General features: G+C 46.1%; 2 protein-coding genes across 22 annotated transcripts in view; one reads left to right on the top strand and one right to left on the bottom strand.

The window, feature by feature from the left end:
* The window catches only part of NSUN7 (NOP2/Sun RNA methyltransferase family member 7), a 68,505-nt gene extending 59,158 nt beyond the window's left edge, over window positions 1–9,347 (top strand). For 5 of the 7 annotated variants that reach the window (XM_079919417.1, XM_079919418.1, XM_079919419.1 and 2 more), the window contains one exon: window positions 203–1,946. In XM_079919417.1, coding sequence (XP_079775543.1) covers window positions 203–838 — 636 coding nt within the window. In that variant the 3' untranslated portion in view covers window positions 839–1,946. Of the gene's footprint in view, window positions 1–202; window positions 1,947–3,277; window positions 3,396–9,133 lie in introns of those variants that run through there. The other 2 variants (XR_013827959.1, XM_079919423.1) reach the window with 2 other exon arrangements.
* Window positions 3,524–27,303, bottom strand: part of APBB2 (amyloid beta precursor protein binding family B member 2) — a 375,114-nt gene continuing 351,334 nt past the window's right edge. For 13 of the 15 annotated variants that reach the window (XM_079919402.1, XM_079919412.1, XM_079919413.1 and 10 more), the window contains 6 exons: window positions 18,064–18,178; window positions 15,408–15,495; window positions 14,670–14,753; window positions 12,867–12,982; window positions 11,100–11,279; window positions 3,524–7,428 (listed from right to left, as the gene is read on the bottom strand). In XM_079919402.1, the coding sequence (XP_079775528.1) occupies window positions 7,261–7,428; window positions 11,100–11,279; window positions 12,867–12,982; window positions 14,670–14,753; window positions 15,408–15,495; window positions 18,064–18,178 (751 nt within the window). In that variant the 3' untranslated portion in view covers window positions 3,524–7,260. The remainder of the gene's footprint in view (window positions 7,429–11,099; window positions 11,280–12,866; window positions 12,983–14,669; window positions 14,754–15,407; window positions 15,496–18,063; window positions 18,179–27,303) is intronic. The other 2 variants (XM_079919405.1, XM_079919406.1) reach the window with 2 other exon arrangements.

Below are 27,303 nucleotides of genomic sequence, written 5' to 3' on the forward strand. Positions count from 1 at the left end.
TTTTTTTTTTTCTATCAGGTTCACAAATGGGGAGATTTAAGTACAAAGAAAGTAGTTTCCTGAGGCTTATAGGATATATTAGAGACTAAGGTCTAAAAACTATTTCTTTTAGTATAACAAAGATATTCTTTTATCTTTACTGAAACACTGATAAGTATTTGTAATATGCAAAGTAACAATTAACTCCCACATTTAATTATAGCGGGACCCATCTGAGACAGTGTCTGTGAAAGATGTTTTGGCCCGTGCTGCAGCAAAGGGTCTACTGGATGGGATCGAGTTGGGTAAACCTTCAAAACTTGAGAAGAAGAAGAAAAAGTCAAAAATGTCATTGCCAAAATCTTCCACTTCTGATAGTAGGGGCATCCAGATGAAAATTGCTGAGTTCCTGAGTCAAGAAACTAACGCAAGTGCTCATCTGTCAGGGACGTTAACAACAAAAACATCTCTTCCACAGAAGAATACAAATCAAGTGGGTTCTTCCTCACAGGTCAGAAAATCCAACAAGCCCACCACCAATCCTTTAGTGCCTACATTTATGAAGAACACACCTCCCTCCAGACCATATGAACGGACGACAAACTTTGTAAGACCTCGCCCAGAAGACAGAATGATTGCACTGAAACCCATAGAGATTGTTTTGCCTCCAGTAATGTTGCCATTTTCTAGTCCCCAAGGGATCGGATCTCAGATACCAACTCAACATTTTTACTGTCGTTGCGCTGGGCCCAAGACTGTCATGCCTGGCTATCTTCCCACACCATCAATACCAAGTAGAGGGAAAAAACAAGAAAACTTACCTTCCTCTCTACCCAGGCATCCTCGACCATGGCTTTGACTGTCTTGTGTTTTTTACAGGGGTCAAGAGTAGTAGGGTTTTTTCCCAAAGTCTGATATTTCTCTGAAGGTTAGACATCCCTACACAAAATACTCATCCTTTTGGTCACTTAGTATTTTCTAAATGTGATTATTACCTTCAAGTGAATTAAGACAAGTGAGAATAATGTAGGTGAGTTAAGCAAAGCAGAATTCAGAGAGTTCAGTAGCTGGGTGCTGATCTGTTTTAGAACGTTCAGTTGTAGACTCAGTATCGGCTGTTAGAACTTGTCTCACTCTTGTTAACTTTCTGTCTGGACTTAGGACACTGGTTTTAAAGCTGCAACAATTTTTCCTGAAGGGAAACACTGTGTGCCTTAGAACAGACTTCTTTTCAAAGTTAAATTGTGAGGCAGTTTATTTAGAAAGCATAGGTTTGGAAAAGATGCTCTTGCACGGACTATAGATTGCTTTTCAGTATCGAGTCAGCTGTAGTTTAAAATTTTCAATCACTATAGAGGTTGATTTTTTTTTCCTTAAACATTAAAATAGGAGATGTTAGGAGCTTTTGTAATGTGATTGAAGTTGAGTATGAATAGGAAGAACAGGAAGGTCCAAAGTTCTAGGTGTGAGTAGTTCAGCTGTCCATTCACAGAGTGAAAACTGTTTCTCACTGGAAGAACCTCTAGGATCCTGAGCAGACTGAACATAAGCTTTCCCTTTTAACTATTTATGCCAAATACTGTTGTAAAAAAAGTGACTGTAAGCAAATTTCCATCTAAATAGTAATTCTGAGGAAGAGGCCAAACTGCTGAATACAAGTGACACCCCAATTGTTGAAGAAATCTATACAAGTTTATGATTCAAAGATCAGGTGAGATGGTCATTTCAAGTGGCACACAGTAATCAAACTTTGGTAAGTCATTTCTGATGCTCAATTAAAATATATCGTAGCACTATTTTAATTATATTGAAAGTCAGTTCATCTTGACTGTATTATCAGTTGCCTTCCAAGAACTGGTTATGATTATCATTTCTGGGTCTACTGATTTTTTTTCATCATGGCAACAGAAAGTGACATTAAATCAAATATGTTACAACTGTAAATCCTACTGTTTAAAAACATGTTCATAGACACAAAGAGTTTGAATTTAAAGTTGTGTTTTCAGAATCCAGTTGTGTTGAATAGTGTTAAATAAATTCCTAAATTTCAATTCAGGTGGCATGATTTTAGTAGACTATTATCCTCTTCAAGATGAATATTTAGGTCTATTTCAGCTCTAATATTGTATAATTTTCTCACTTGAAGTGAGGGTAGAAAAGGGTGAATTTCATTGTAGCAGTAATAAATTTTTTTAACTGAAGATTTACACTTACTAGTAAAATGTCAGTGAAGAAATGAAACATGACTTTTTATACTTGAACCAGACTTATTTTTAAATCCCAAAAGAATTCTGTTAATTATGACTCTTAAAAAATACAGAAATGTTTTAAATGCTCAGCTTATTTTACTACTTTCAAAAATCAAAAACTATATAACGTTTGCTCTGAAAGTTATAGTATGGTTTCCTCCTATTCCCACTCTCTGGCTTAGAGCCTTCCGTGCCTCTGGGAGGCCAGTGCAGGTGAACTGAACTTGTTCAGTAAAGAGCTGATATTTTACCCCAGGGATCTTTTATCCCTTTCCTTACATCTTTCCTCTGCCCCAGGTTGAAGAGTATTCCATTGTCCAAAAGTAGCAGGTCTGAGATTTTTATTTTCTGCTAATAGTTATTATAAGACGAAAACTCACAGTTATGAAATAGTTCAGGATATTTTTCTGATCTCTGTAGCAGCATGTGGTTCATGTCACATCACAACTTTAGCCCCTTATCTTCAGTATCTCATAACACGAATCCTGTCATAAATTATTTTTCTAAGTATATGGAGATTCTGAATTAAACCATTCATTCATTAAGCCTGCAGTTTTCTTCTCTGGAATCTTCTAAGAAGGATGTGATCAATTATTTACATATTTTGGTAGACTAAAAAGGGAAATACTTTGGATTAAAACCAATATGGGAGAATTCTAGTAAAGGAGAATATTGATTACATTGACATTTTTCTTTTTTCAGCTTCTTAGAGAAAAGTGCTGCAAAAATCTAAAGTAATGAAATTACTGGTTTTTAGATACTCCAATAGCAAATTCAGATTTTTAATGTGTAATTATTTACCACTATGTAATACCTGAAACCAAATGAAATTTTGCTCTTTGAGAGTAACTGCCTTTGATTGAGGAAAAAGGTAAACTACTGGGGGAAATGCAAGATGAACAAAAAATGGGTACACACTTTAAATTCTATTTATCTTCTTCCATATGTCTAACAGTTAAACTAAGCCAGGTTCAACTGCTGTTTTTCTAGTCACCTTTCATTTTGGATTTAGTGCCTGTACAACTCTATCTTTCATTCTTTGATATCAGGCTCTTCAAGGAAAGATGGACTTTTTTAACACTAGAAAGAGTGCTTACACAAGCATCAAGTTGGTGACTGAATAGGCCTCTATGTCCAAAATGCCTGCTGTCCTTCCTGAGTACCAAGGTAAGGACCATGCAATGAATTATTCAAAATTTAAAGTTACTTCCTAGTTCTTACCAGGTGGAAATATACAATAATCAAAGCAGAATCTTACATTACTAAAATGACTTTTAATTTGAGATAAGAATAATTTGAAAATAGAATGACTGGCGTGGAGACACTAAACTTTTATTTCTATTCCTGGATATGTATGACTGATGTCAGATAAATGAGCCAAACATTTTACGCAGCTAAGTTTATTCTCATAACATATTACATTTAAATGTGTAAAAGTGGTCAACAGCAAAAGGGGCAGAAAGCAAAACCAAATGTTCTTTTGGGATAAACAAGCTGCTTTGGATGGCAGGGAGTGCTCTCACTGATAAAGTGTGAGCAGTATCTTTTCCCTGAAGCTGAAATAAACTTCATTTTACTGGCTGTATAACACACGTTAGCTGTGTATTGGGTTAAGTGAGCCTGGCAAACTAGAGAGCTAATGCTTTTACTAGTTAAGCTGTGCTAATATCAGTTAGGGAAATGTTTCTCACATTGTTTACGAAATCTTGAGTTTCTGTTGCAATGCTTATGAAATGAGTGTGTGTCATATAAGAAGAGGAGGAAAGATTTAGGGCTTCTAGTAAATGACCTTATGTAGAATTGTACAAATGTTCGTCATAAAATCATAAAGTGGAATTTTTTAAAAAGTAGCAGTGCCAACAATTTATCACCAAGAGCTTATTTTAATGGAAATGGGTCTAATGTCGCTTCATGCAGTAAGACAGACACAAACAAAAACAATGGTCCTAATTAGCTATGGGTGATCATATATCCAGGTGTAAACAAAGGGCAGGAGGACATGTGTCTGTCTCTTAGATGAGCTCACATGTGTTGTGAAGGATATAAAAACGAAGCACCAAGCAGTGCTTTAAGTTTGCAAAGTAAAGTTTTTAGCCATAGGCATGTTGGCTATTCCCCTTGATGCGGCCAAGGAGCACGTATGTGAGTTGGCAAGTATGCGTCTATCTAGCTGCTTTTAAAAAATAAAAGGAACTTTTAAGTATTTTGCCTTTTCTTATACATATTCCAATAAAAATGTGACTACAAATCATTACAAAACCACCTTTTAGGCAATGTATAGTTCACTGAGATTACTTAGACCTGGATACATTGAGAGATAATATCCAGTAAAGATAATACATTAACACAATAATGCAGTATATTTCAGTAAAAATAGAATAAATAAAATAAAAATATTTTAAGCTGTATTTAACAGGTTAATTAAAAAAATGATAAGACATACAAGGCATAGTGAACATGGCTGCCTGTTTACCAAATCACAGATACAAAGAATGCATAGATAACTGAAGTGTCACTACAATATCAGGTAAAACGCTAGCATCCTTTCACAGAAAATACACACATACTTTCATACATACTTTTTGGCCATGGCAGAAAGTGTCTGAACATACGGCTTAACATAATTAATTTTATAAAATTAATTGCATTTAGTATGCAAAGCTATTTTTAAAACAAAGTATCTGCAGTAAAGTTTTCAGTATGTAAAGGCTATCATTCATCTTAATGCATCCATAATTGCATATATAAATCAGTTTGCTACTTAAAGCTAGCTCAGTATTCTTGATCCTGAAAACATATGTATGCCTTAAAAAAAAATGAATGGGTTCTGGTAGAGATGTCCAATATAAAAGTGGATCACTTTTTTAAGAATTTTGAAGTTTATCACACTAAAATGTTTGTTTCACTGTGGAGGTCACGATGAAAGATCATCAAGATTGAATTTTGAACAGCTTTTCGAAGGGCACAGTAAGGATTTTCTTAATGCAGTAATTTCTTAGGATGTCACTGGTAACTTTAGTAGAATAGTGTACAGGCTGGTGAGAGTATAATCCACCTCTAGAGTGGCATCTCTAGGGTGCTAGCAAACAATTCCAGAATTCTGAGAGGGAACAGAGACAGGAGGCCACCTACTCATTCCATCATGTTCTCTGGTGGCTAAGTATCATGAGTTAGGAATATTTCTACCACATGTAACATTATCTCTGGACTGCATGTAGAATCCTGTCCTCTACAACACATTTGAGGCACACTGCAGGAAAACTGAGAGCAGGTAATGGTTTTAAATCACGGCATGAGTAATTTGGACATACTTCCCTACTTATACAGGGAATCCTAAGATTGCCTGATAATAACTGGATATGCCCAGCGTAATTTTGGAAAGACTCCTCCTGACTGGTGTGGAAGCAGCATAACTTAATAACTGGGAGTTGAGAAGCATGGGTCCTAGTTCTGGCTTTCTCACTAACTTTCGTGAGATCTTAGGCTAGGTGACTGAGCCTCTTTAATTCATATTTTTTATTTCTCAAATGTGTTTAGTACCTTCTCTATAAGGCTCAAATGTGACGATAAGAATGTGGAAACCATTTTGACAAGTACATAGCAGTAGATAAACATAAAGCATTACTTTTACAACGATGTTGTAAAATGGTAATTTTATCACTGAAAAGTAAACAAAACTAATGTCTAGATTGAGCTTCTTAGCAACTTCTTTAAAACATTATCAACAAGTGTCTCAATCTGTTTACAGCTAAGTCTCTCATCTATAGATAGAGAAGCAGGAAAGTGCTGTTTTTTGGGAAGCCTGTTAAATAGTCCTTTGTTCCTATGTATATTTTGCTCTGATATGAAATTTTTAAATCTTGAACATAAATGGAAAAAATATAAATTTAAAAATATATCTAGAGTCCAACAAATTTTAATATTAAATACATAAATTCAGAAAGGTTCAATTTTATGAAGTTTGTTGCCATGGACAATACATGATGGACAGACAGCTTTCTGGGCAAAAAGCATTAAGGTAAGATTGAGCTAGATGCAGAATCCTAGCAGAACATTTACCTAGGAGGTGGAAAACAATGTGGTGGTGGAGATCTAAAATATAAATGACATTTCCTCAACTCCAAGTTGCATATTGGCTAATTATCAAACTAAGGATGAAAGGCTTATGAGGAATATTTCATTTTAATGTTTATGTAGAGAATGGCCATAGTGAACTATAATTCTCTAGCTGCATTGTACAGTATAAGGCAGAAGTTTGAAATATTTCCCACCCAAAATGCATTATAATTTTGTTAATCTCTTTCTTAATAATCAGTTTGAAAACCATCTGAACAGAAAGGCTATTTTTGTTCTGTTTTAATTTCTGAAATTTAGTTTTTCAATTTTGAAGCTTCGCTTTTTTCCCAACATCCCCCAAACAGCTGTAGACATGAAATGGTGTCCATGTGTCAAAGAGCTCGTCAAGGAAAGTTGCCAGTTGGTTTCTATACTGATGCCAACAGCCAATTTTGTCAACCAAAGGTTCGATTTTATGAAGAACTAAAACGAAAACTAGTCATCCTGTTTTTACAGCAATTCAGTGGTATCCGGTATGCAGTGTCTACTCCAATGTTGAAAACAGGGCAAAGTGCTGTAGGACTTAAAAGTTGCTTGTGACAGATCCAGTCAAGACAGTGAAACTAACCCAGGTGTCATTCACTCCAAGGACTCAGCTGCTTCACTGGGAGGGGTGTGGCCACATTCTTCCCTGTGTGTGTGAAGTTACATAATGTTCACGATATTTACAGTAAGAAAGGGAGCTTCCACTGCTCATGATGTAACTTACTGACAGCAAAAAAAATTAGTCATGCTTTTCATATCACACGACGGTGGCAAGACGAGAGAACATGCTTGTCTAACACTGTTTGGTTAAGTTATTAATCTCTGAAGACAAAGCATCAGCAACTGAATGGAAGGCCAGAGATCAGCTCCTCTTCTTTAGTGTAGCTATTCAATCTTCAGTAAATGTTACAGGATCCTTTCACATATGCAGCTACGGCGTTTCTGTGACAGGGCGTTTCTGTTTCAAAGTGTCAATGAGGGATAAGACCCCTCGTTTTACATTGGTTGTGACTCTCCTGGTCACAGAGTCTGCTGGCGGAGGAGGTGGTCGAACTTTCTGTGAAGGCGGCCTGGCTACCAGGCACTTCTGGTATCGTAACTGAAATTAGAAAGTTGTATGGTCGTTAATAATGTATCATCCCTTCTTGTTTAACGTGATCTTAATTCATAAATATATTTAACTCCCAAAGGTTAACGACCTAGCTCCTAAACACGAATCCAAGAGTTTATTATTTTTTTTCCTTAATGTGGAGTGTTTTAAATTCTTTTGAAGTTCTTTATATTGTTAGGCTGCGATGAATATACCTCATAGTCAAAGAGCTAATGAAGAGAAAAAGGATTGGGAGAGAGATTATTAACTTTTTCCTCAGACAGGTAATGAAGTAGGTGTTTATGGCTAGCCGAGTGAGGGTCAGCATGGTAGAAAGGGCAGGGTTTGAATCTGGCTCTACCACTTGTGAACCGTATGGCCCCAGGCAAGTTATTAAATCTCTCTGAGCCTCAGTTTCTTCATTTGTAAAATGGCTGAAGAATGGCGACCTTAAAAGACAGTGTTATGATTAAGGAATACCTGCAGAATGCCTCAGACAGGCCTAGCAACACAGAAGGCATTCATAAATGTTTGTTCCCATCCTGCTTTAATTTAAAAAAAATTACTAAGATTTCAGGATTTTATATACAAGTCTAAATCTTAATAGATTTAATTTTTAAAAATCCATTAGCACTGGCACCAGGGACAGTTTCCATCCTTCAGAAACAAAGTCACAATCCACCTGCTTTTGTATCAATGCAAAGATAAGTAATTCTTCAAAATTAGATTAAAAGGTTAAAATGTATCAAATGCTTTTTTTCTAATCCAAGCACTTAAAAAATCCAAGCACTTAAACTGATTTTCAAAAACCTACTTAAATATTAATAGGTTCCTTGGAACAACTGTGAAACAGGCTGATGTTTCCCTGTGAAAAGCATGAACTGTCATACAGCAAGACTCTTGTCACAATGTGCTGTCACAGCCCACAGGCCAAAAAATTAGCCCCTTTCAACCCAATCATATGAAAAACGATTTATCACGTCTCCTGTGTGTAAAGTATGTTTCTAGGTCTGCATCACAATCAAAACTACGCACTTCCAAACACAGTTTTATAATGGGCAGGTACCGCAGCATGGTATACTGGACTCGGAGTTTCTGATGTTAGTTACGTTATATCCAGTGTAAATCAGAATTGTGCCTGATGAATTTCATTAAGCGGACCCCTCTCCATCTCCCTCTAAATTTCATCAAAATAGTTTCAGCTGGGCCTATACCACTCAGCTGCAAAATATGCCTAAAAATTCAGTAGATTCAGAATGTGTTAATGCCAGAGATATTTCAGATTGTATAAACTGATGCATAAACATTTCAGATGGAGAATCATGCAGATTTGAATCAAGAGGAAGGCCACCCAGTTAGAAATGCTGGATACAGAGTGTAAAGAAAGGTTTGATTTTACCGGTATGTCTTATGCTGGATTGGCTGAGTCACTTAAGCTGGTGGCCCTAATACAATTAAAATAGTAAACAAATGAGTAGAAATTGTTTCTAGAGGAGAGAAAATGAGCCTGGGAATCAGAACAAACTGTAACCAGTGATAAAGCTAATTATTTAATTGCCATCAGCATTTAAAATGTATAATTAAGGCTGAAAGCCATTCATTTTATGACTAAAACCATCTGTTAACGATCCTTTACAATTTCACAAAATACCTCAACAGTCACCATGGATTTTTGCTTGGCTGGACTCTCCCATTTTCTGTTTTCTTCACACAGTCCCTTCATCCCATCTCAAATCCCTACGCCTGGTCAGGAGGTTCATCTTGACTGCTTCACCGCGCTGCTCCCCTCCACCCAGCCCCGGTCCTTTATATGCAGGTGGACTTGAGTTAGAATCCTGGCCCCGCAGCACCTGAGGGGAACCTGCACTCTAACACAGGACTGTGGCGAGAACGAAGCCAGATAATAAGTGCACAACACAGGTCTTCCCTTCCCCTCCCCCCCCTCCCCTCTCTGTTTCAAAGGTGTCTTTTAAAATAAAAGCGAATTGGCTCTCTTCTCGTCCCCGACCTTTGCCTCTGCCATCCGTCCACCTCGTTCTTTCCCCTCTTTGTTAACTAGCAGTGTACTGTCTGTAAAGAAACAGAGGACGCCCTCCACCGCCCTCAGCTCCACCTGTTCCTGGACTCCGGGCATCTTCTGGCCGGTCTCAAAGTTACTCTAACCCAAGCAGCACTCTAACCCAACCCCAGGCCCTTCATCTACCACCAAGACCTTGGTCCAACTACAAATATGACCCCTATTTCAATCTGGCTTTACTGGCTCATCTCCCTCAGCCTCAAAACTGTGAGGATCTCCCCAACCTCACAAACGAGCAAGTATCTCAACGGCATGCTTCCGGCTACTCCTTCACCACAGACCTGGTGAGCGACCCGCTTTCAGGGCCACCTTCTTCCTCCCGGTCACTCCTCCATCCAGTGCAGTCTTACACTTTCACTTAGAGCACTTTCTACACCATAACAGAATTCTGGTTTACCCGTCTCCCCCATAGGCCTAAACTCCGTAATGCAAGGATCGTGTCTTATTCCTACTTGAACTTCCCAGAGTCCAGCCCACAAATGGTGGATTGAGTTAAATGAAGTGCAGGTGCTTCGAATTCAGCATTCCTCATTGCCAGCCAGGTGTTTCTCCATCACCTGCTCCTGTCTTTTCCCCACTGCCACTCCTGGTTTAGATGCAACTCTCCCAAGGACCAGTAAACTGGCCTCCTGGTCATCTCCCCACCTCTGCCCCATCCTTTCAACCCACCTCCACTTTGTTTTCTTCTCTCTTTTTTGGAGTATGCTTTAAAGCCTAACGTGGTCTACACACTCTCCTGCTTAACAATCTCTGCTGAAGGTCACACCTTGGCATGAGATCACAGGCCCTTCGTGGACATGGACCTCACCTCCTTCCACTTGGCTCCAGCAACCCTACCTCCTGTTGCTGGAATACACCATGCAGCCCAGGCTTGGATGTCTCCTTCTTACTAGAACTTACCCGGTGCTGGGAATGACAGGAGCTCAAAGGATATTTGCAGAATGAATGACAAGGTGTTTCTGTTTGTTTGAAGTCACATATGTGGTACAAAGAGCACTGGCTTTATTACCCGGAGGCTCGGGGGTGAACGCAGGCTCTGTCATTTACCAGCTCTGCCCTGGGGCCTGTCCTTTCCTCTGAGCCTCTATTTTGTTATAAATAAAAGAGAACTACTTAACAGGGCCGTGGTAAGAATAGAGTTCATAGATATAAACAAAGTATGTAAGAACAATGCACTTAGACCAACTATCTAGAATAAAAACCATTCAATACACTGAATTTTTAAAGAATTATTGAGTTGGTTCCAAACAGCACCAACTCACACATGACCAGCATCTCCTGATCACATACTGAAATTACTTAGGGATCAAGAACTAAGAGGCCTCAAATCCGTGGTTTTGAAGATCATTGCTTTCAGTGTTCCTGGAGTCTCTACAGAAGAACCTGGTTCCATCCAGTCCTCCTTCTTTCAGGTGTCCTGGCCTCTTAAGACGGCAAAGTGCTTGTCACGATTCTGTCCGCAGGAGTGAAGGTGTCACACAGCAAGGCATTACTTTAGAGATCAGACTTGGCTTCTTTTAAGTCAGTAACTCTGCTCTAATTTACGGCATATTAAACAAAAGCAGGGGCCCGAGGGTTGAACCCCTGCAGCGGGCTCACTCACCATGCAGGCAGCCTGCACTGCCTCGGACACGTTACCGGCATTAGGCTCGCACCAGAAAACATGGCACTCAAAGTGCTGGTTCCCAGTGTCCATGATGAAGGCAAACGTATGCACATCCTTCCCGACGCCCATGAAGGACAGGAATCGCACCCGACACTCCACCAGGATCTCCTCTTCATTCTGCAAGAGACGCCGTTCAGCAGCTCTGGCCAAAGTCACAGACACGTTCGGACCTTAAGTCATAGAATCCGCCTGGAGTGGCTGCACTGCACAGAGGAAATGGTGTCTAAAAATATACAGCCAGACTGAATTTAGACAGGACTGTATTTTTCTAGAAAGGCAAGTTTCTAAATGTGTCTGGAGAGGCCTCACTGCTGTGGGTGCCTCGTTCCGCCATTTAATCTGCTCTGAACCACACTGCGACTGGGTATGTGTGTTCCGGACTCTGTCTGCTCGACTGCAAGCCCGTGGCTTCACTGTGGGCAGGAACAATGTCATGTATACTTTTTCCGTATTGCCCATACAGTGGCTCAGAACCCATTTGCCCAGGCAAACCCACCGGAAACCCCAGAGCACCAAGAGGAAAGGAGCCATGCATGGGCTCTCTTTCCATACAGGTCTTCTTCCCCAACTAAACAGCACATTGAATCAGATTTCTATCTAAAACTGTGTAAAACAAAAAGTTGCCAAATACTTTTTTATTTCTTTTTCACAAACTGGTACCCATATGGTGCCGAGTTAAGAAGTGTTTGGAATTCTTATGAACACCACATCCTCTGCAGCAGCCATGTGCAATTTTTGAAAATTAGTAAATACATCCAGAAAAATGCTGACTTCTGGCTCACTAACATCTTGACTTATTGAATATTCACTCAGGTGCTGTGGGACTGATTAACAGGCAAACTAAGCTGGTCTTAGAGGCTGGGAAGTTTTGTTGGGAGAAATGACGTTTACATTGAGGTCTACGTAGGGGCTGGGAAGGCAAAGGGGTAGAGCACAGAAGGAGCAGCGCACTTGCAAAGGTGCTGAGGTAGGAAGAGGCACCACATGTTTGCAGACTTGAAGAAAATCCAGCGGCACAGGCTGGAGTGGCAGGCAGGGTCAGTGAGCATCTTACTCCTCTTTAGAAACTGAATTGGACTTGAAGGTGAGCTGCTAGTGGACAGAAGCAAGAGCAGACCAAGGACTTACGGTCTTTCCATGACAGATGCCTCACAGAGGCAGAATGGAAAACTGATCCTGCTACTTCTCGCTGTGTGCCTGGGGGGCAGTTACTTAACCTCTCTGTGCCTCAGTTTCCTCAACCACAAAGTTGAGAAAATTTGTGTTGAGGCTAATGCTGGCCTCTCTCCAGATGACCAGTGGTCCCTGCTACCACAGGACTTTCCACCACAGAAGCATCTCCTATGTCCCAAGCCCAGATAACAGCCCAGTCAATACCAGAGCCTGGAGAGTGGCCAGAAAACCAAGCCCTATTAGTGAGTTACTGCTAGTATCACACAGTCACCTCTAGCAAATGATTCCAACCTCCCAGGCTTCGTAGGAAGGAAGAATGAGGAACGCCAGAATAGAAGCCTCTGAGGTGTGCAGAGATCTAGGCACAAAGGGCAAAATGTCTCTCTTTTTTTAATGTAGGCTCTTTTAATCACAAGCAAGCACAACTCCCCAGAGACCAAGCCTTGGCACGCGCCTAAGTTTCACGGAAGCTTATTGTATCCGAAACCTCACTGTGTTCGACAGGCCAACTCCATCTGCCACCCTTCTCACCTTCTCACTGATGACAGTCACAGTAGCATCGGCCACATTCATGTTCACTGAAGGCCAGTCCTCCTTGCTGGACGAGGTCATAAGACTTTCTATGGCATTGTTCAGGGTATCCATTCCTGTGGATGGAAGGGATAACTGAAAAAGGTCCTAAAGCTATTTCTGAATCACAAACGTGGGCCCAAATCACCCAGTAACACCTATGCCCAGACTGGTCTTTTTTTTTTTTTGTAGCCCCAGACAAGACATTTCATTTGAGCCTTTCATTGCTCAAAAGAAAAGAAATGCCAGCTTTTTCAACAGAGAGAAGGGTCATGAGAACCTCCAGAGAAGGAGTGTGTGATGTCCTGTCTAACCAGGACATCACTCTCCCTCCCTCCCTCTCTACAAAGATTCCCCAGCTCCGAGTGTATAAACAGTATTCAAATGCTACCTTTTCCTAAGCAAGGAACCTTGAAAAAGGGGACCCAACAGAAGCCAGCATCTGCCAGATTACCCTGATCACCTTTCATTGTCCTTTGTCACTAAACAAGGCCAAGTTTGGGCGGCCCCTGGACACGAATAGCATGTGCTAGTAGATGGGGCTCTTTGGCTGGGTGTTCCCACAGCTGCTTTTGGTGGTGGGTGGGTGGGAGAACAACGTTACTGAGCTATAATTCACATACCATACAATTTACTCACAGTGCAAAACTCAAACGGTTTTTAGTATATTCAGAGGTGTGCGACCATCACCACCATCAGGTTTAGAACATTTTCATCACCCCCAAAAGAAACCCCGTACCTTTCGGAAGTCACCCTCCATTTCCACCCAGCCCTATCTCTAGAGATCTGCCTACGCCACTCATATAAATGGAATCGTACAGGATACGGTCCTTTGTGACTGGCTTCTTTCATTCAGCATCATGTTTTCAAGGTTCAGCCATGTTGCAGCATGTCTAATACTTCATTCCTTTTTATTGCCAAATGAAGTACCACTGTATGGAAGTGTATTTTATTTATCCATTTGTCAGCTGATGGACATTTGGGTTGTTTCTGCTTTTTGACTATTATGAATGATGCTGCTGTGAACATTCGTGTACGAGGTTTTGTGTGCACACATGTTTTCGTTTCACTTGGATACAAAGCCCAGGAGCAGAACTGCTGGATCAAATGGTAACTCTATTTAACTTTTGAGGAACTGCCAGACTGTTTTCCAGGGCAGCTGCACCATTTTACATTCGCCCCAGCAGTATGTGAGGGTTCTGATTTTCCCACAGCCGTTTTTTAACCCAGGAAAAGGCTACCTCTCTCAGCCTCCTTCCAGCCTGGTATGGCTAAGCAACTAAAGTCTGCCCCTGAGATGTGAGCTGACTGCTGACTGCTGTGTGCACTTTTGGGTCACACCTTAACAGGAAAGCAGGAGGGTTCCTTCAGCCCCCTTTCCCCGTCCAGCACGTGACAAGGACTGAAGCAGGCACCCTGGCCCCAGAGATGGAAGCCTCAGTTCAGGACCGAGGCTTCCATCTCTGGGGGCAGGGCCCTTCCACAGCCCTGGCTCACGCAGCTCTGGACTGAGTGAATGAGAAATCAGGTCCGCTTTGTTCCAAGTCCCTGTATTCTGGGACCATGCATCCGAGGAGCTTAGCCTGTCCTGTACTGATCTTTTGATCAGGACTGTCTGTGCGCTCTGGCTGGTGACAGTGTGAGGGTCCGATTCGAGACAAGGCAAGGAGTGCAACAGCAGACCCCACCCCCATGGGAGGGTGAACATCTCTCATGAGCTCCCAAACGCTTGCAAAGTGGAAAGACGATGCACGTTTCACATACCGACTGGTTTGTCCACAGGTAGCATGCCCAAGTACTGCACGTGGAACTCCTGGACCAGCTCAGTCTTTGGTGTTGGAAAATCTACTACAGGGAGTAAAGCAACACATTTTTCTCAATGTTCTAACAGACACATAACATCCTGTGTTTCTAGAGGTCAGTGTGCCAATCATGCTATAAGAACAGCCATTTCTTCCACCAGACACTGGGGCTGTCAATCAAAATCCCATTCACCTTTCATTTCTAGGTAGGAAAGCATTTGAAAGCAGGAACTGGAATCTGTGTGTTAAGCTGTGACTCTCTCTTGGATGTGTGCTAAGTAGCAGCTTTGGGTGCTCTATTTATTAGGGGAGGTTGATGCCCTGAGGAAATTTAATCACAGAGGGCGAAATCAGAGACGGGAAAAATGACTAAACTGAGCTCCCCAAAATAGCAACCCACATATTTTTAAACTAGCTGACCCTTACCCCAGGCTGTACATGAATTACAAAAGCACTAAAGATACTTTTCTTTAATCTTGTCCAACAACAATAAAACTCATCCTGGCCCTTGATGCCTAACCCTGTTGACACAAAATCAGCTCTAAGCCGCGCCCGAGGTCCCGAGTGCGGGCTCGGCCCGGGTCTGCTGAGTCGAGCTCGGTTCTGAGGGAGACTAGATACACCAGGGAGCCGTCCGAGACCCTGCGCTTTGTGACCTGGGCAGAGAGCACCAGGCAGAGGAGCAGGCGCGCCGACCTACCTTGCAGGGGCACGTCGAGGTTCACATGGGCCCTTTCCTGCAGGGAGCTGCAGGCCAGGGCTTTGGCGTTCTTCCGTTCGGCCATGATCTGAAGGAGAGAAAACACAGCTTTGGCTCACGGTTACAGACCCCGTGTCCTCAGCTGTTCCAGCCAGTGGAGTGTCTGCGCTGACTTCACTTCCAAGTTAAACTGGCTTCAGTCTGCTGCCTGACTCCTCACCCCCATCTCGGAGCCGCACGTTTTGAGAACTGTGCCCATTTTCTCTGGGGAGAATAGTGAACGACTGTTCCTCAGAGTAACTAACAGTCTCCTGATTGTTCGGAATTCATTCTTCCATTTACCAGGCTCCCACCTCTACCGCACGATCCCCCCGGTCACACGTACACCTCCCGGCCCACAGCGGTCGGTGGAACACAGGGCAACGGACTCCCCCTGCTGCCTCCACGTGGCCACTTTCAGGGACTCTTTTCAGGGCTCTGGGGACAGAGTACCTGGGTTCAAATCCCACGCCTGCCACTTACTAGCGGTAAGTGGCCTTGAGCCAGTAACCTGCCCTCTTGTCTCGTTTCCTCCACTGCACATGTGGATGATAATATTTATGTCCCTAATAATAAAATAATTTCAGTCCTGACAGTAAATACAAGCACTCAGAAATATTAGCTGCTATTGCTGTTGGTGTTATGGTCACACTGTTTAAATCTGTCGGCCGTCTTTCTAAATGCCTCTCCTCTGTTGGGGGCACTAACATCTTCACTTGACAGTCATCACTTCGCACCCCTGTTCACAGTGCTGTGGCTTTAGGGACTCCAAGAAGCCACCTTCAATGACCGCAAGAGCAACTCACACCTTCATCCCCCGCCTGAGCTTTCCATCCCAAGTGAAACAAGTCATTTCCCCCGGAGCTCCACTCTGCCCGTCTCCAGATCTGCGCCTGGGTCAGCGGGCAGGAGGGCTGCTGACGGTAAAATCCAAGATTCACTGAGCACTGACTCTGGGCCAGGTTGTGTTCTGAGGGCTTTACGCTAGCATATAAGCTCCACCAGGGCAAGGATTTTTTTTCTCTTTTGGTCTCTGCTGTCTCCTCAGGACAGTGCCTGGCACATAAGCAGCATTCGGTTACACTTGCTGCGCGAACGAATGAGGAAACGAAACCCGGGCAGCGCAGCATGCTTCAGGGCTGCACAGGAAGCAGCTGCCCCAGTGCCACCCGTGCAGGAACGTGCACACGGGCTGGGGTGGACGCGGGGTCTCCGGACCAGCACCCACCCTGCAGGTCCCAGTCATTCGGTCAGAGCGGCAGACTGCTGCGCTATTCCGGTGCTGGGGCAGCTCCCATCCCTACCCTTCCCTTGGGAACTGTGGCTTACAGCTGCTCCGCTCCTGCTGCGGAGGCCAGGTTGGGCTGTGGAGGTGGTCGTGACCTGGGCCTGGCGAGCTCGGGAGGACCTGTGGGAGTGAGGCTGGGTAACGATGCCAGCCCGGAACTGGAAAGGTGACATTAACACAGGGGGCGGCAAAGTCCTATGTTTAGATTCAAGCAGTAAGTCTGGGGCGTGGAAAGGCCTGGCTGAAGGAAGTTGGGGACAGCGTCCTAGAGACCTGGCTCCCACTACTGGAACACAGGCCAGCAGGTAATGGGATTGCTGAGAACATTAACTATGTATCCCTGGAGGTCAAAGGACACTGTGGCCACGGTCTGTTCCCTGTCGACTCCCTTGTGGAACACTGGTTCCTTCGGGGGAACCAAGCAGAGCGTGGCCAGGAGAAAATGGTTAGGAGCCTGGTCGCCGCGAGACCCGGAAGTGGCTGAAGCGATGGGGTGGGGCACTCTGGACAAAGGAGGAAGCCAGGAGCAGGAAGGCTGGACGACAGACACGTGTGTCCAGCCCTCTAGGCACAGCGCGCAGCTCCAACCGCCTCCAAATCGCAAAAGCTGCCCAGCAAAGAGACAAACCAGGAACCTCTCTCCTCTGCTACAGGCCACACATCTCAAGTAAACACACGGAGGTCCACACAAGGAAGGGCTCTGCAGCGGCCAGAGCCGCTGCATGACACAGCCGTGTCCTGACAAGTACAAGGGCCGGGCAGAGGGCGGGACGAGCGTGTAGGCATGGGCTCTGCGGGGGGGGGGGGGGGAGGCGGCGACTCTGAGGCTGTGACCACGGCCCTGCCTCGCCGCTGTGTGCCTTATGACGTCAGCACGTGTTCACGGCAACCCCCGGCCGCCTGCACTTCCACAGACACACCTGCTGGTTTCGTACCCCGCTCCCTTCTTCCCGGGTCCAGGCTCAGATCAGGTGGCCCCCGCCCTGGGAAAGCTGCCCTGACTCCCTGCCCCCGCTTTCCAGCTGGGCTCGGGATACACAGCTCCTCCGCCACACCGCTGTCCACCTATTAGACCTCCTGGACTGTGGGAGGCACCAAGGCCGTACTCCTTTTGTAGGTTTGTAGGTGGAGTACCATTTAGCACGACGCCTGACACGCAGAAAGAGCGTTAACCACGCTGGCTGGGCTGGCGGTCGGCCTGCTGCCCCTGCAGCTCGACCTGCAGGTCAATGTGCCGACTCCCCCGTCCTTCCACACGCCCTTCCCTGCTGAGTGGTGGGCGGGGGGAAAAAGGAGCAGGGCGGACCCCTGTGCCCTGACCCACCTTACCTTGGAACAGATTTCGTGGAGACTTGTGGCAATGGCTTTTGCTGGTGTGTCACATCGAAATACATGACATTTCAAAATTCTTGTGTCTTTGTCTCTTGCTACATAAGCAAAATCTCTGTGCAAACAAAGTTTATCGGCACATTAGAATGAGGAACCTTCACAACACACATTCTAGTGATGAATGTTAACTGAGTGAGCAGCCAGCACGTCAGAGGTAAACACAGTACGCGGTGGTTAAAAAAATAAACAAACGTCAACAGCCACCTCAAACAGAGGAACAGTTGCATGGATCCTAGGAATTCATTTCTGAGTAAAATAACTACAGTGTTCCCCGGACCCTGCCTGTGGAGCTCCTGGAACCTTCATGAACAACGCTTAATGAAAACCGAACTTTACCGGAACCTTCTGCCTAGAGTAACAGCAAATATCATGGTTATAAACATTATGATCACAAAACAGAAGACAGGCTTGAGAGGAGCATGAATTTGCATGAGTGAGGCTACAGTCGTGTGTAGCAGAAGCAAAACAACAGGCTCTGATGTGTAAATGTGTGCCCAGAGACCGGATCTGATCCGCAGCTGCGGAGTAAGTTGATGGACAGTCACGGGGACACAAAGAGACGCCACAGACTGAAGTCCGGTCACAGGCACTTGATTCTGCTAAACACACCTCTTACTCCAGGGCTTGGGGCGACGGCGGCAGCGTCACCCTGTATACTGTCAGCTCAGACGCCGAGGTGAGCGTGCCGCTAGGGCTGGATTTCAGCATCTGCTTTACTGATGAGAAGGATACTGTGCCCGTGACACGACCTGGCTTCAAAAGAATAACACCACACAACTAAATTTCTCAGTTGTTATTGAGGACAGTGGCTTAAAAGATCAGAGTATTTATGAAAAACAGATGCTCAGATTGACCCATCTGGTAAGGGGTCACAGTGATTTCTCTGCACGTGTTGCTAAGCCAGGATCCCTGTCTGTAGATATAACCATGGATGAATTTATTAATTACTTCTCTTACGGTAAGAGCTGGTGGTGTTCTCACAGACTGGGATAGATTTTTTCCCCAACACAGACTTGGCTTCTTTGGGAAGGAACAGCAGTCTATCCAATGGAGGCAACTGTTCACTGTGAAGGCCCGGCCAGAAAGCCTGCCCTGTGGCCTTGCTGTGCCCCAGGCCATCCCGCAGCGGCTCCAGGCCAGGGGCATCTTTACCCACAGGCACTCGAACCTCCGCCTGTGCACACCTGCCCTCGGGTCTGCTCTGCTCCACCTTCCCCTGCGCCCTCACGTTCCACGGCAGTTGGTGTCCTCCATGCTAGCGCCGGGGGGACTTCCTGATGCTCCCACCGCCGGCCCCGGCACTCCACACCCAACCCCCGTGTTCAGCCGATTTTACCTCCTGACCGTGTCTTGAAGCCAACCCCTTCCTCGCCAGCCCTGCCACCACTCAGGCACCCTAGGTGGGTCTCGTCTCCCTGCCTTTGCTCACACCGTCTCCATGCCCCGGCCTCGGGTGAAGACGCAGCTGAAGCTGGGTGAGTACCCTGCCGGGTGCTGCTGTGTTCCCCGTACGCACAGCACTCACCACTGGGTACCATGGGCATCTATCTGCTCATGAGTTCTGTCTTCCCCACAACACCTCGAAGCTCCGTGAAGACGATTTGAGCCTTATCCATTCCCAACACCCAGTCTGGGCCCAGCCATAATTGGTACGGAGTGCCCCCTCTCTCAAGCATAGGGATCTGCAGCACGTCCCCCGTTTCCCGGCGGGAAAGCTGGCTAGTGGTCAGAGGTGTGAACAGGTGCCGTGACAGTGGGCTGAGGGCGGGGTTCTGGGTGAGGAGCTGGGCCCAGACTTTGGGGGCGAGCAGAGCCCTTTTCCACACTGTGCTCCTGAGGCCTTTCCATCCTAGTCTCAACCCCCATCAAGACAGCTTATTGCTTCAAAAAGGAAACGACGAGGGCTTCCCTGGTGGCGCAGTGGTTGAGAGTCCGCCTGCCGATGCAGGGGATGCGGGTTCGTGCCCCGGTCCGGGAGGATCCCGTGTGCCGCGGAGCAGCTGGGCCCGTGAGCCATGGCCGCTGAGCCTGCGTGTCCGGAGCCTGTGCTCCGCAACGGGAGAGGCCACAACAGTGAGAGGCCCGCGTACCGCAAAAAAAAAAAAAAAAAAAAATGAAATGACGAGAAGGCATCACTTTTGGAGACATGCTCAAGGGCAGGCAGTCTTGTTTTTGGCTCCCCTCCTTCTGGCTACTTCTCTTTCCTGGATGGTTCCTACAGTAATATATGCAGTGTCTCAACACGCACAACTCTTCCTCTTCAAAATTCCATGTTCAGTCCTCATTTCCTGAGGCCACATCTCTTTGAAGTTCTGGGGTCACTGGGGTCCAAAGACCTTTGTCTGGATTTCTGGAGTCCCAAAATTTGTCCCACCAACTCCTCCAGCATCCTTACTCCAATTAAGGAGCTCTCCTCTCTGCTCCAGAAAGCTGGGGCTCCACCTCCGCTCACGGTACCTCCCCTTGCCTGGCATGGTGACCCCTGGCCTCCCTGTACCGTCTGGAGCTCACTACTCTACCTACTCTGTACGGCCCAGCTCAAAAGCCTGCCTGGCCCTCCGGCTCCCAGCACCTTGCTTGTGTCTGAATGCCGACAGGATCTGTATTCTGCACCACAAAGGATTACAGCTCGTTACGCCCTACCTTTAGTAGTCACCGTAGAGATCTTACTTCCATCTGTCCTCTCTGAGACTCAGAGAGAGTCAGGGACAGCTAGAGGGCAACGGATCAGGATCCAGGTGACCCAATTGCTAGTCCCATTCCGGACTCCACTGAGCTGTACAACACTGGGCATGGAGTCAAACCTCATCTCTAAGTGATGGAATATGATTTCCGAGGTCCCTTTCTGGCTCTGATATCCTATGATGTAAGCTTCCAAGATCCATCCTGCTCTCCGTGACAGCTCGTCGGCCTTACAAGTGTAGCAAGTGCAAGGTCACCATCACGGAGGACCAAATAGGCCCTGATCAATAATCAGCTCCCATCAAACTTCAGCTCTGTGCCCTCTGCTCTTTCAGATGCAACCCCTTAGCAGTAATTTTTAAAAATTATTAATCTTCATGTTCTTCTGGCTCAGGAGAAAGTGATTAATGCCTAAGGCAACCATCTGGAATCCACATCTCAAGAGGGCAGCTCAGCAGCCGCAGGCTCTGTTTGGGGGATTCTGACACTTTTTTTTTTCAACAGCTTTGTCTTTTCCAGTTCCCTCCCAGGTACCAGGCTAACAGATCAGGGAAGCAGAAATCTGCCCGGAACTAACCTCCCAGGAGAAAACAAGTGCCTTCCTCTCCTCACTGTGGGGGTCAGGAGATCTGCATGTCTCTCCTGTTTTACTCCATGAAACATATCCCAAGTCACCCTAAAAGAGCAGAAGGCCTCAAACACGGGGATTTGCGAGACCTCCCTCTGACCCGGAGCGCAGACAGTTCGACAACTTCCTTTGTGTGCAATGAAACATATGGCTGAGTTCATCTCATCCTTGTTCAGAACGGAAATCCAAACACCTCTTAACTGGTTGTTTTAAAACCTTGGCTTTTCAGCCCCTGATTTCTGAAAAAGGCTGCAGCAGGAGACAGAATAATGACCCTCCCAAGATACTCCTGTCCTCACTCCCAGAATCTGTGAATAGGTTACCTTACATGGCAAAAGGGACTCTGCAGACGGGATTAAGGGAAGGATCCTGAGAAGGGGCTGTTATCCTGGATTATCTGGGGCGGGCCCAACACAGTTACCAGGGAGAGGAGGAGGCGCTTTCCTTATAAGTAAAAGAACCGGCGCAAGGGCTACGAGCCAAGGAAGGCACCAGCCTCGAACAGCTGGAAAAGGCAAGGCTGAGTTAGCCTCCCCGAGAGCAGCCTGGAGAAGACAGACGGGTAAGAGGTACCGGAAGGGTGGCTGCAGGACTGAGGGATGTGGGAGATGAGAAGGAAAATCCAGAATAACTCCGAGGTCCCTCCTGGGACAGCGAAGTACCCTCACACTGGGGACGGGAGGGGGAAGGATCTGGTGAAGGAAGCTGATGTGCTCCAGGTTGGACAATAGTGTGAGGTGCTTGGTGGTGGGGGGCGCCCACCAAGCAGGTGGACACTCGGTCCCTGAGCTCAGGCCTGTGGTCTGGGCCTAGGGGGCAGCTGAGGTCAGGGGAGCAGATGGGAGACTGGAGAATGAGAAAGACAAAACAAGGTCTGGACCCCAAGGAGGAAAGGCGTTTGAAGGGCTAATTGAGGCCAAAGGCCCAACGAAAGGCTGAAAAAAGAGTGCTGGGAGTAGGAAAGCCCAGGACAGACTGGCTCCAAAGAGCCAGGAGAAGTTTCGGGAGAAGTCCGCTGGGCAGCAGGAGACAAGCCACTCGGTCTCAGCGACGTGGAGGTCTGCGGTAACCTCGGCCTGCCGGGCCCTTCCCCTGGAGAATGGAGTTTGGGTCCCAGCTTCAGGGTGCGGGAGTCAAAAGAACACAGTACCTCTTCTTTTTCTCCTCCTTTCTTAAACTTCTCATTCTGGAACTTCTCAAACACACAGTAGAGAGGACAGTCAATGAACACCCATGGCCCATCGTTCACTTTCACAATGACCAAGATGTGGCCTAACTCAGCCTTTCAGACTCTTTTCCAATCGGTATTATAATCCTAAAGGTCCTCATGCCCATATGTAAGAGCAATTTAACATATTCTAGAGCTTTTCCTATATTGAGGGGGACAAGAAATTGCTTTAATTACCAGCCTCCACGGCTAGAGTATCCCTGACAGATCAGCCCAGTGCCACGCGTGGGAATTTGGGAGGACAGAGCAGCGGGCATCGGTGGGTGTCACCCAGCCAGCTGGGCAGCGCCCGCAGGGGCTCTGACACTGTGCGGTGCACTCGGGCTGCAGCTACCCGGTGCCCACAGCACGGAGAGTGTCACAGCTCAGAGCCAAGATGCGCTCAAATGGGTTTCCATGCCGCCCCCGTGGTCACGCCTCCTTCCAGGGCCTCGGTGTGGTCTATAAAACCACAGAGGTGGCCCAAATGGCCCCCGAGGTCCAGTCAGAGCAGGCGTCCGTCTTTTCTAACGAATTCTGCTAGATGCCCGTCCGTCTGAGTCACTGTGTCTGACACTGAGCAACAAGGGCCACTTTTGTCCTTTGCTCCAGCTCGCTCCTGGAGACGCCATTTGCTAAAAGAGGTGCCGGTCCCCTCTGGAGTTTTGCCCCATTTATTTCCTGCAGTCAGGGGGATCACTGCACTTCCTTTGTAAACCAGGAAGCGGAAGGTTTATAGCTAAGTCTCTTCCTTACACTGTAACAGAAGTGAATCAACTACCTTTCACCATTTGCTGGCTAAGCCCTTGTGTCTCCAACTCTTTTTGTTCCTCTCCTTTTGCTCTGTTCCCCAGTAATTATTCCCCCAGAGGACCCGCAGCGAGTTCTGACAGGGAAAAATGTCAGTGCTAAGACATCTTACATGACAGCCTCAAATTTCTTAATGGCAAAGAAAACGGGCAAAAGATTGCTTTTATTATTCTCAGCTGAACAGCATGTAGGGGCTTAATCCATCTTTACGGAATGAATGAATAAACGACTCTTTATTCAAATGTGTTCTATTAGAAAGTAGCCAAAACAGAACTGCTCAACCTTTCCCTAAATCTCTCCCACCACGACACTTACATAAATGAAATCTGCTTATGTGTTTATCCCTCCTCAAAAGGTATTTATAGGCACCTACAGACCTCGTAGCAGTTACCCAGGCTAACATTTCAAAGTCCCTCCTTCTACAGCAACCCAGACAGGTGGTGCCTAGAATATATCAGTGGTATAAAACCTCATTTACTTAATGGATCAGGAGCTCCACTGCTGAATGCTCGCTGCGAACCAAAATATATTTTTTCTTAACGCTGAATGGAAACTTGCCTCCCTGCAACTTTTGCCTGTGGGATTGGGTTCTGCTTTCTGGAGCTGCCCTCCTCAGGCACGTGACAGCCCAGATGTGTCTGGCAGTAGCTCTCTCCTCTCTTTTCTGTTAGATTCCCTGCCATTCACTCTCTCGCTCAATCTTTTCTGTTAGCGCTCCTGACCAGGTCTCCACGATTTGGTAACGTCTTTCACACAACCCGTATTTTGCTCAGGTCAAATCTGCGAAGGCTAGCACGTGAAGGCAACTGAATAATGTTAGTTGTTATTATAAGTGAGGAAAACGAAGTCAAAGAAAAAGCCCACTTTGAAATACTGTCTCCGTATCCACGAGGGATGTTTTAATAAATCTTTGTACTGATACGAATATAATAACACTTGTTGAAATGTACCTAAAGACCCTTCTCCTCCCAGCTTATCTTTCAGTAGAAGCAATAAGCAAACAGAATTGTTACCACTGCAGAGGGCGGGCCCCACCTGCAAAGAAGGACAGAAGGGCAGCAACCAGATTGGATCTAAACACTCTATTCCCAGCCCTTTATGATAAAGGGCTTTCTCTCCATCTCACCTGCATAGGGCCTGGAGGGAGGAATCCTGTTTTCAGGACTGCCTGCTCTTCTTTGCCTAACTGCTCGTTTTCTGATTGCATTTTGAAAATCTTGTTTTGGGGGGGGTTGGAGGAGGAAAGAGGGGGGAAAGGGGATGAGAAATGTCATCTTCCTAAACAGCTAATCCAGAAGGTCACACACACACACACGACTTTGTTTTTCAAACTGTACCCACTGGCACATGCACCATATGTGGGCATCATTAATTTCACAAAGCTCAGGCTCTGGTTTGATAAACTCAAACTCTCCTTCTTGGCAAGCTTAAGTAGATGCTAAGTTTGTAAACTCTGAAAGGGGCATTCTAGCAGCTCCTCACCTGGGTAAACACAAATTCTCTGCAGGGAAACCCTCACCAGGTGCTTTCAGGAGACACACAGACTGTATACACAGCAGATCTGAAATTCTACCACCTGCCAATAATCCAGGTGGCTTGGGCGAACCAGAATTTGTAGCCCTCTCTAGAACAGTCTTGCTGTTAATATTCAGAGCACCTGGTTCCCAGCGAGGACACGCAGGGTAGGAACTAGCAAAGATCTGAAAACATCCTTACCATGCACTCTGACAAGAGGTGTGGTGACTTGAGACGAGGGAGCTCGTATCCAAACCCAGAGCCCTCATCCTCCAGAAACCTGCATCACCTCCAGGGGCCCAGAGCCTCCTCAAAAGTAGTGAGAAAGTCAATCAAGCTCCCAAATTCTCCTAAGCACACCCTCTGGAAGACCGACTGTGGAAGTGCTACCCACCCAGCCTACGCCGTCTCCCTTCCCTCCAGCCATTGAGCTATGACAGCAGCTTATCCTAAGGGAGGACAGTGGCCGCTAGCTGGAGCTCAGCCCCAGCCAGGAGGGAGGCCCCTGGGACGGACTCCAGCACAAAAAGCAAAGAGGCCAGCGTTGGTGCCCCTTCACTTTGCCAAGCAGTACTCACAATCATTTTTTCAAGGAGAAGAATTCCCAAACTTTCTCCTTCCATCAAAAATGGAGCTTTTATTAAATGATTGAGCTGAGGAATCATGGGGCTTAAAAGCCCCCAGTCAGCCAGATGGTCAGGCTGATGGTCAGAGCGCGGGAGACACACACATCTGAGGTACAAATGCCTTTCCTTTTGGAGTTCCAGTCTTTTCATCATTATGTTCGTCTACAGGTGGGAAGGGAGAAGAATTCCATAGATGTCTGCTAATAATCCAGACTGAAATTGAGTCAGTCCTTCCAGCTACTGGCCTAGAACCAAATCTCACCAACGAAACGCTATAGAGAAGTCATAACAAGCAGGTCCTAGTATTAGTTCTTCACGAAGCACAAAAACCCTCCTACACAACATGGTACCTAGCCTGACTATCTCTATCACGCCTTCTCCCTAGCATGCTGGTTAGATTCTGCTCAGCCAGTAGTGAGAGGGACCAAGTTACTGTTCTGACCAACACCTTCCCCAAACAGGGTCAAGCAACAGAGGATCAGGGACCCAGAGGCAATTCCACACCATTTTAAATGCAGGACACATAACAATGATGATGAGAAAAGGTTAAACAAAACAAAGTTCTGCCTTTCAAAGACAGCATGGCTATGATGGTGGTGACAGGGCAGGAAGGCAGCAAGTGAGCTTTGCCAGACACTGAAGACAGCACGAAGGGGGAGAAGTGAAAATTGGTTGGTTACCTCTCTCTGAATCCGGGAAGGCATGAGGGGACAGAGCAGAAACAACACGTTAGCATTCACATGGCAACCGGTGCATAACACAGTCCCGTTAACAGCGACTCTGAGCTCTGACATCCCATCTTATTTCCCAACTTGGCTGCAATTAATAGCCTTTCGGTGCTTATTTTAGCTGAACTCTCTCACACAGAAGTGTGTATTTTGAGCCACATTACGATGAAGCCAAGAGATGCCAGCTGAGTTTACAGAGGCAACATATCAACCTGGGGAGGTAATCAAGCCTAAAATATCACAGTGAAATACAGGAAACCATTTGCAGTGAACAGCGGCAGAGTACTTATCCTCCTTTTCCAGCTCCACCTGCTGCCAATAAAAAAACATATGGAGGGCTTCCCTGGTGGCGCAGTGGTTGAGAGTCCGCCTGCCGATGCAGGGGACACGGGTTCGTGCCCCGATCCGGGAAGATCCCATATGCCGCGGAGCGGCTGGGCCCGTGAGCCATGGCCGCTGAGCCTGCGCGTCCGGAGCCCGTGCTCCGCAACGGGAGGGGCCACAGCAGTGAGAGGCCCGCGTACCGCAAACAAAACAAAACAAAACAAATAAAACCCATATGGAAAAATTGACATGGCAACAGCCTTACCTGCTTTACCAACACTTCTGACATCCTATTAATAGAACTACAACATTACACTTCAGATACTTTCACGGAACTGCGTCCACAGAGGGCAACAGAGCAGGAGGGGGCGGAAGCAGAGCAGAGGGCCAAGGGCGGAGGTGGGACGAGGCCGGGCCAGTAAATGAGCTTAAAGGTGAGAAAACAGATTTGTGCCGGGGAAGAGAGGGGTGGAAGGTGGAGAGGAGCCGACAGCAATTTGGAGTCTGGGGCTGAACGCTTTGAGTTCCATCCCCAGAGCTGCTCTGAGCTCCCAGAGCAACGCTAATGACGCCACTTAACCTCCGACCCGGAGTGCTCACCACCCCCTCCTGGTCTCAGCACAGCCAATTTGAAGGGGCCCCGAGGACAGAGCCCCAAGT

Source organism: Stenella coeruleoalba (assembly GCF_951394435.1).
Source record: "Stenella coeruleoalba genome assembly, chromosome: 4".
In the NCBI taxonomy this organism is placed as follows: domain Eukaryota; kingdom Metazoa; phylum Chordata; class Mammalia; order Artiodactyla; family Delphinidae; genus Stenella; species Stenella coeruleoalba.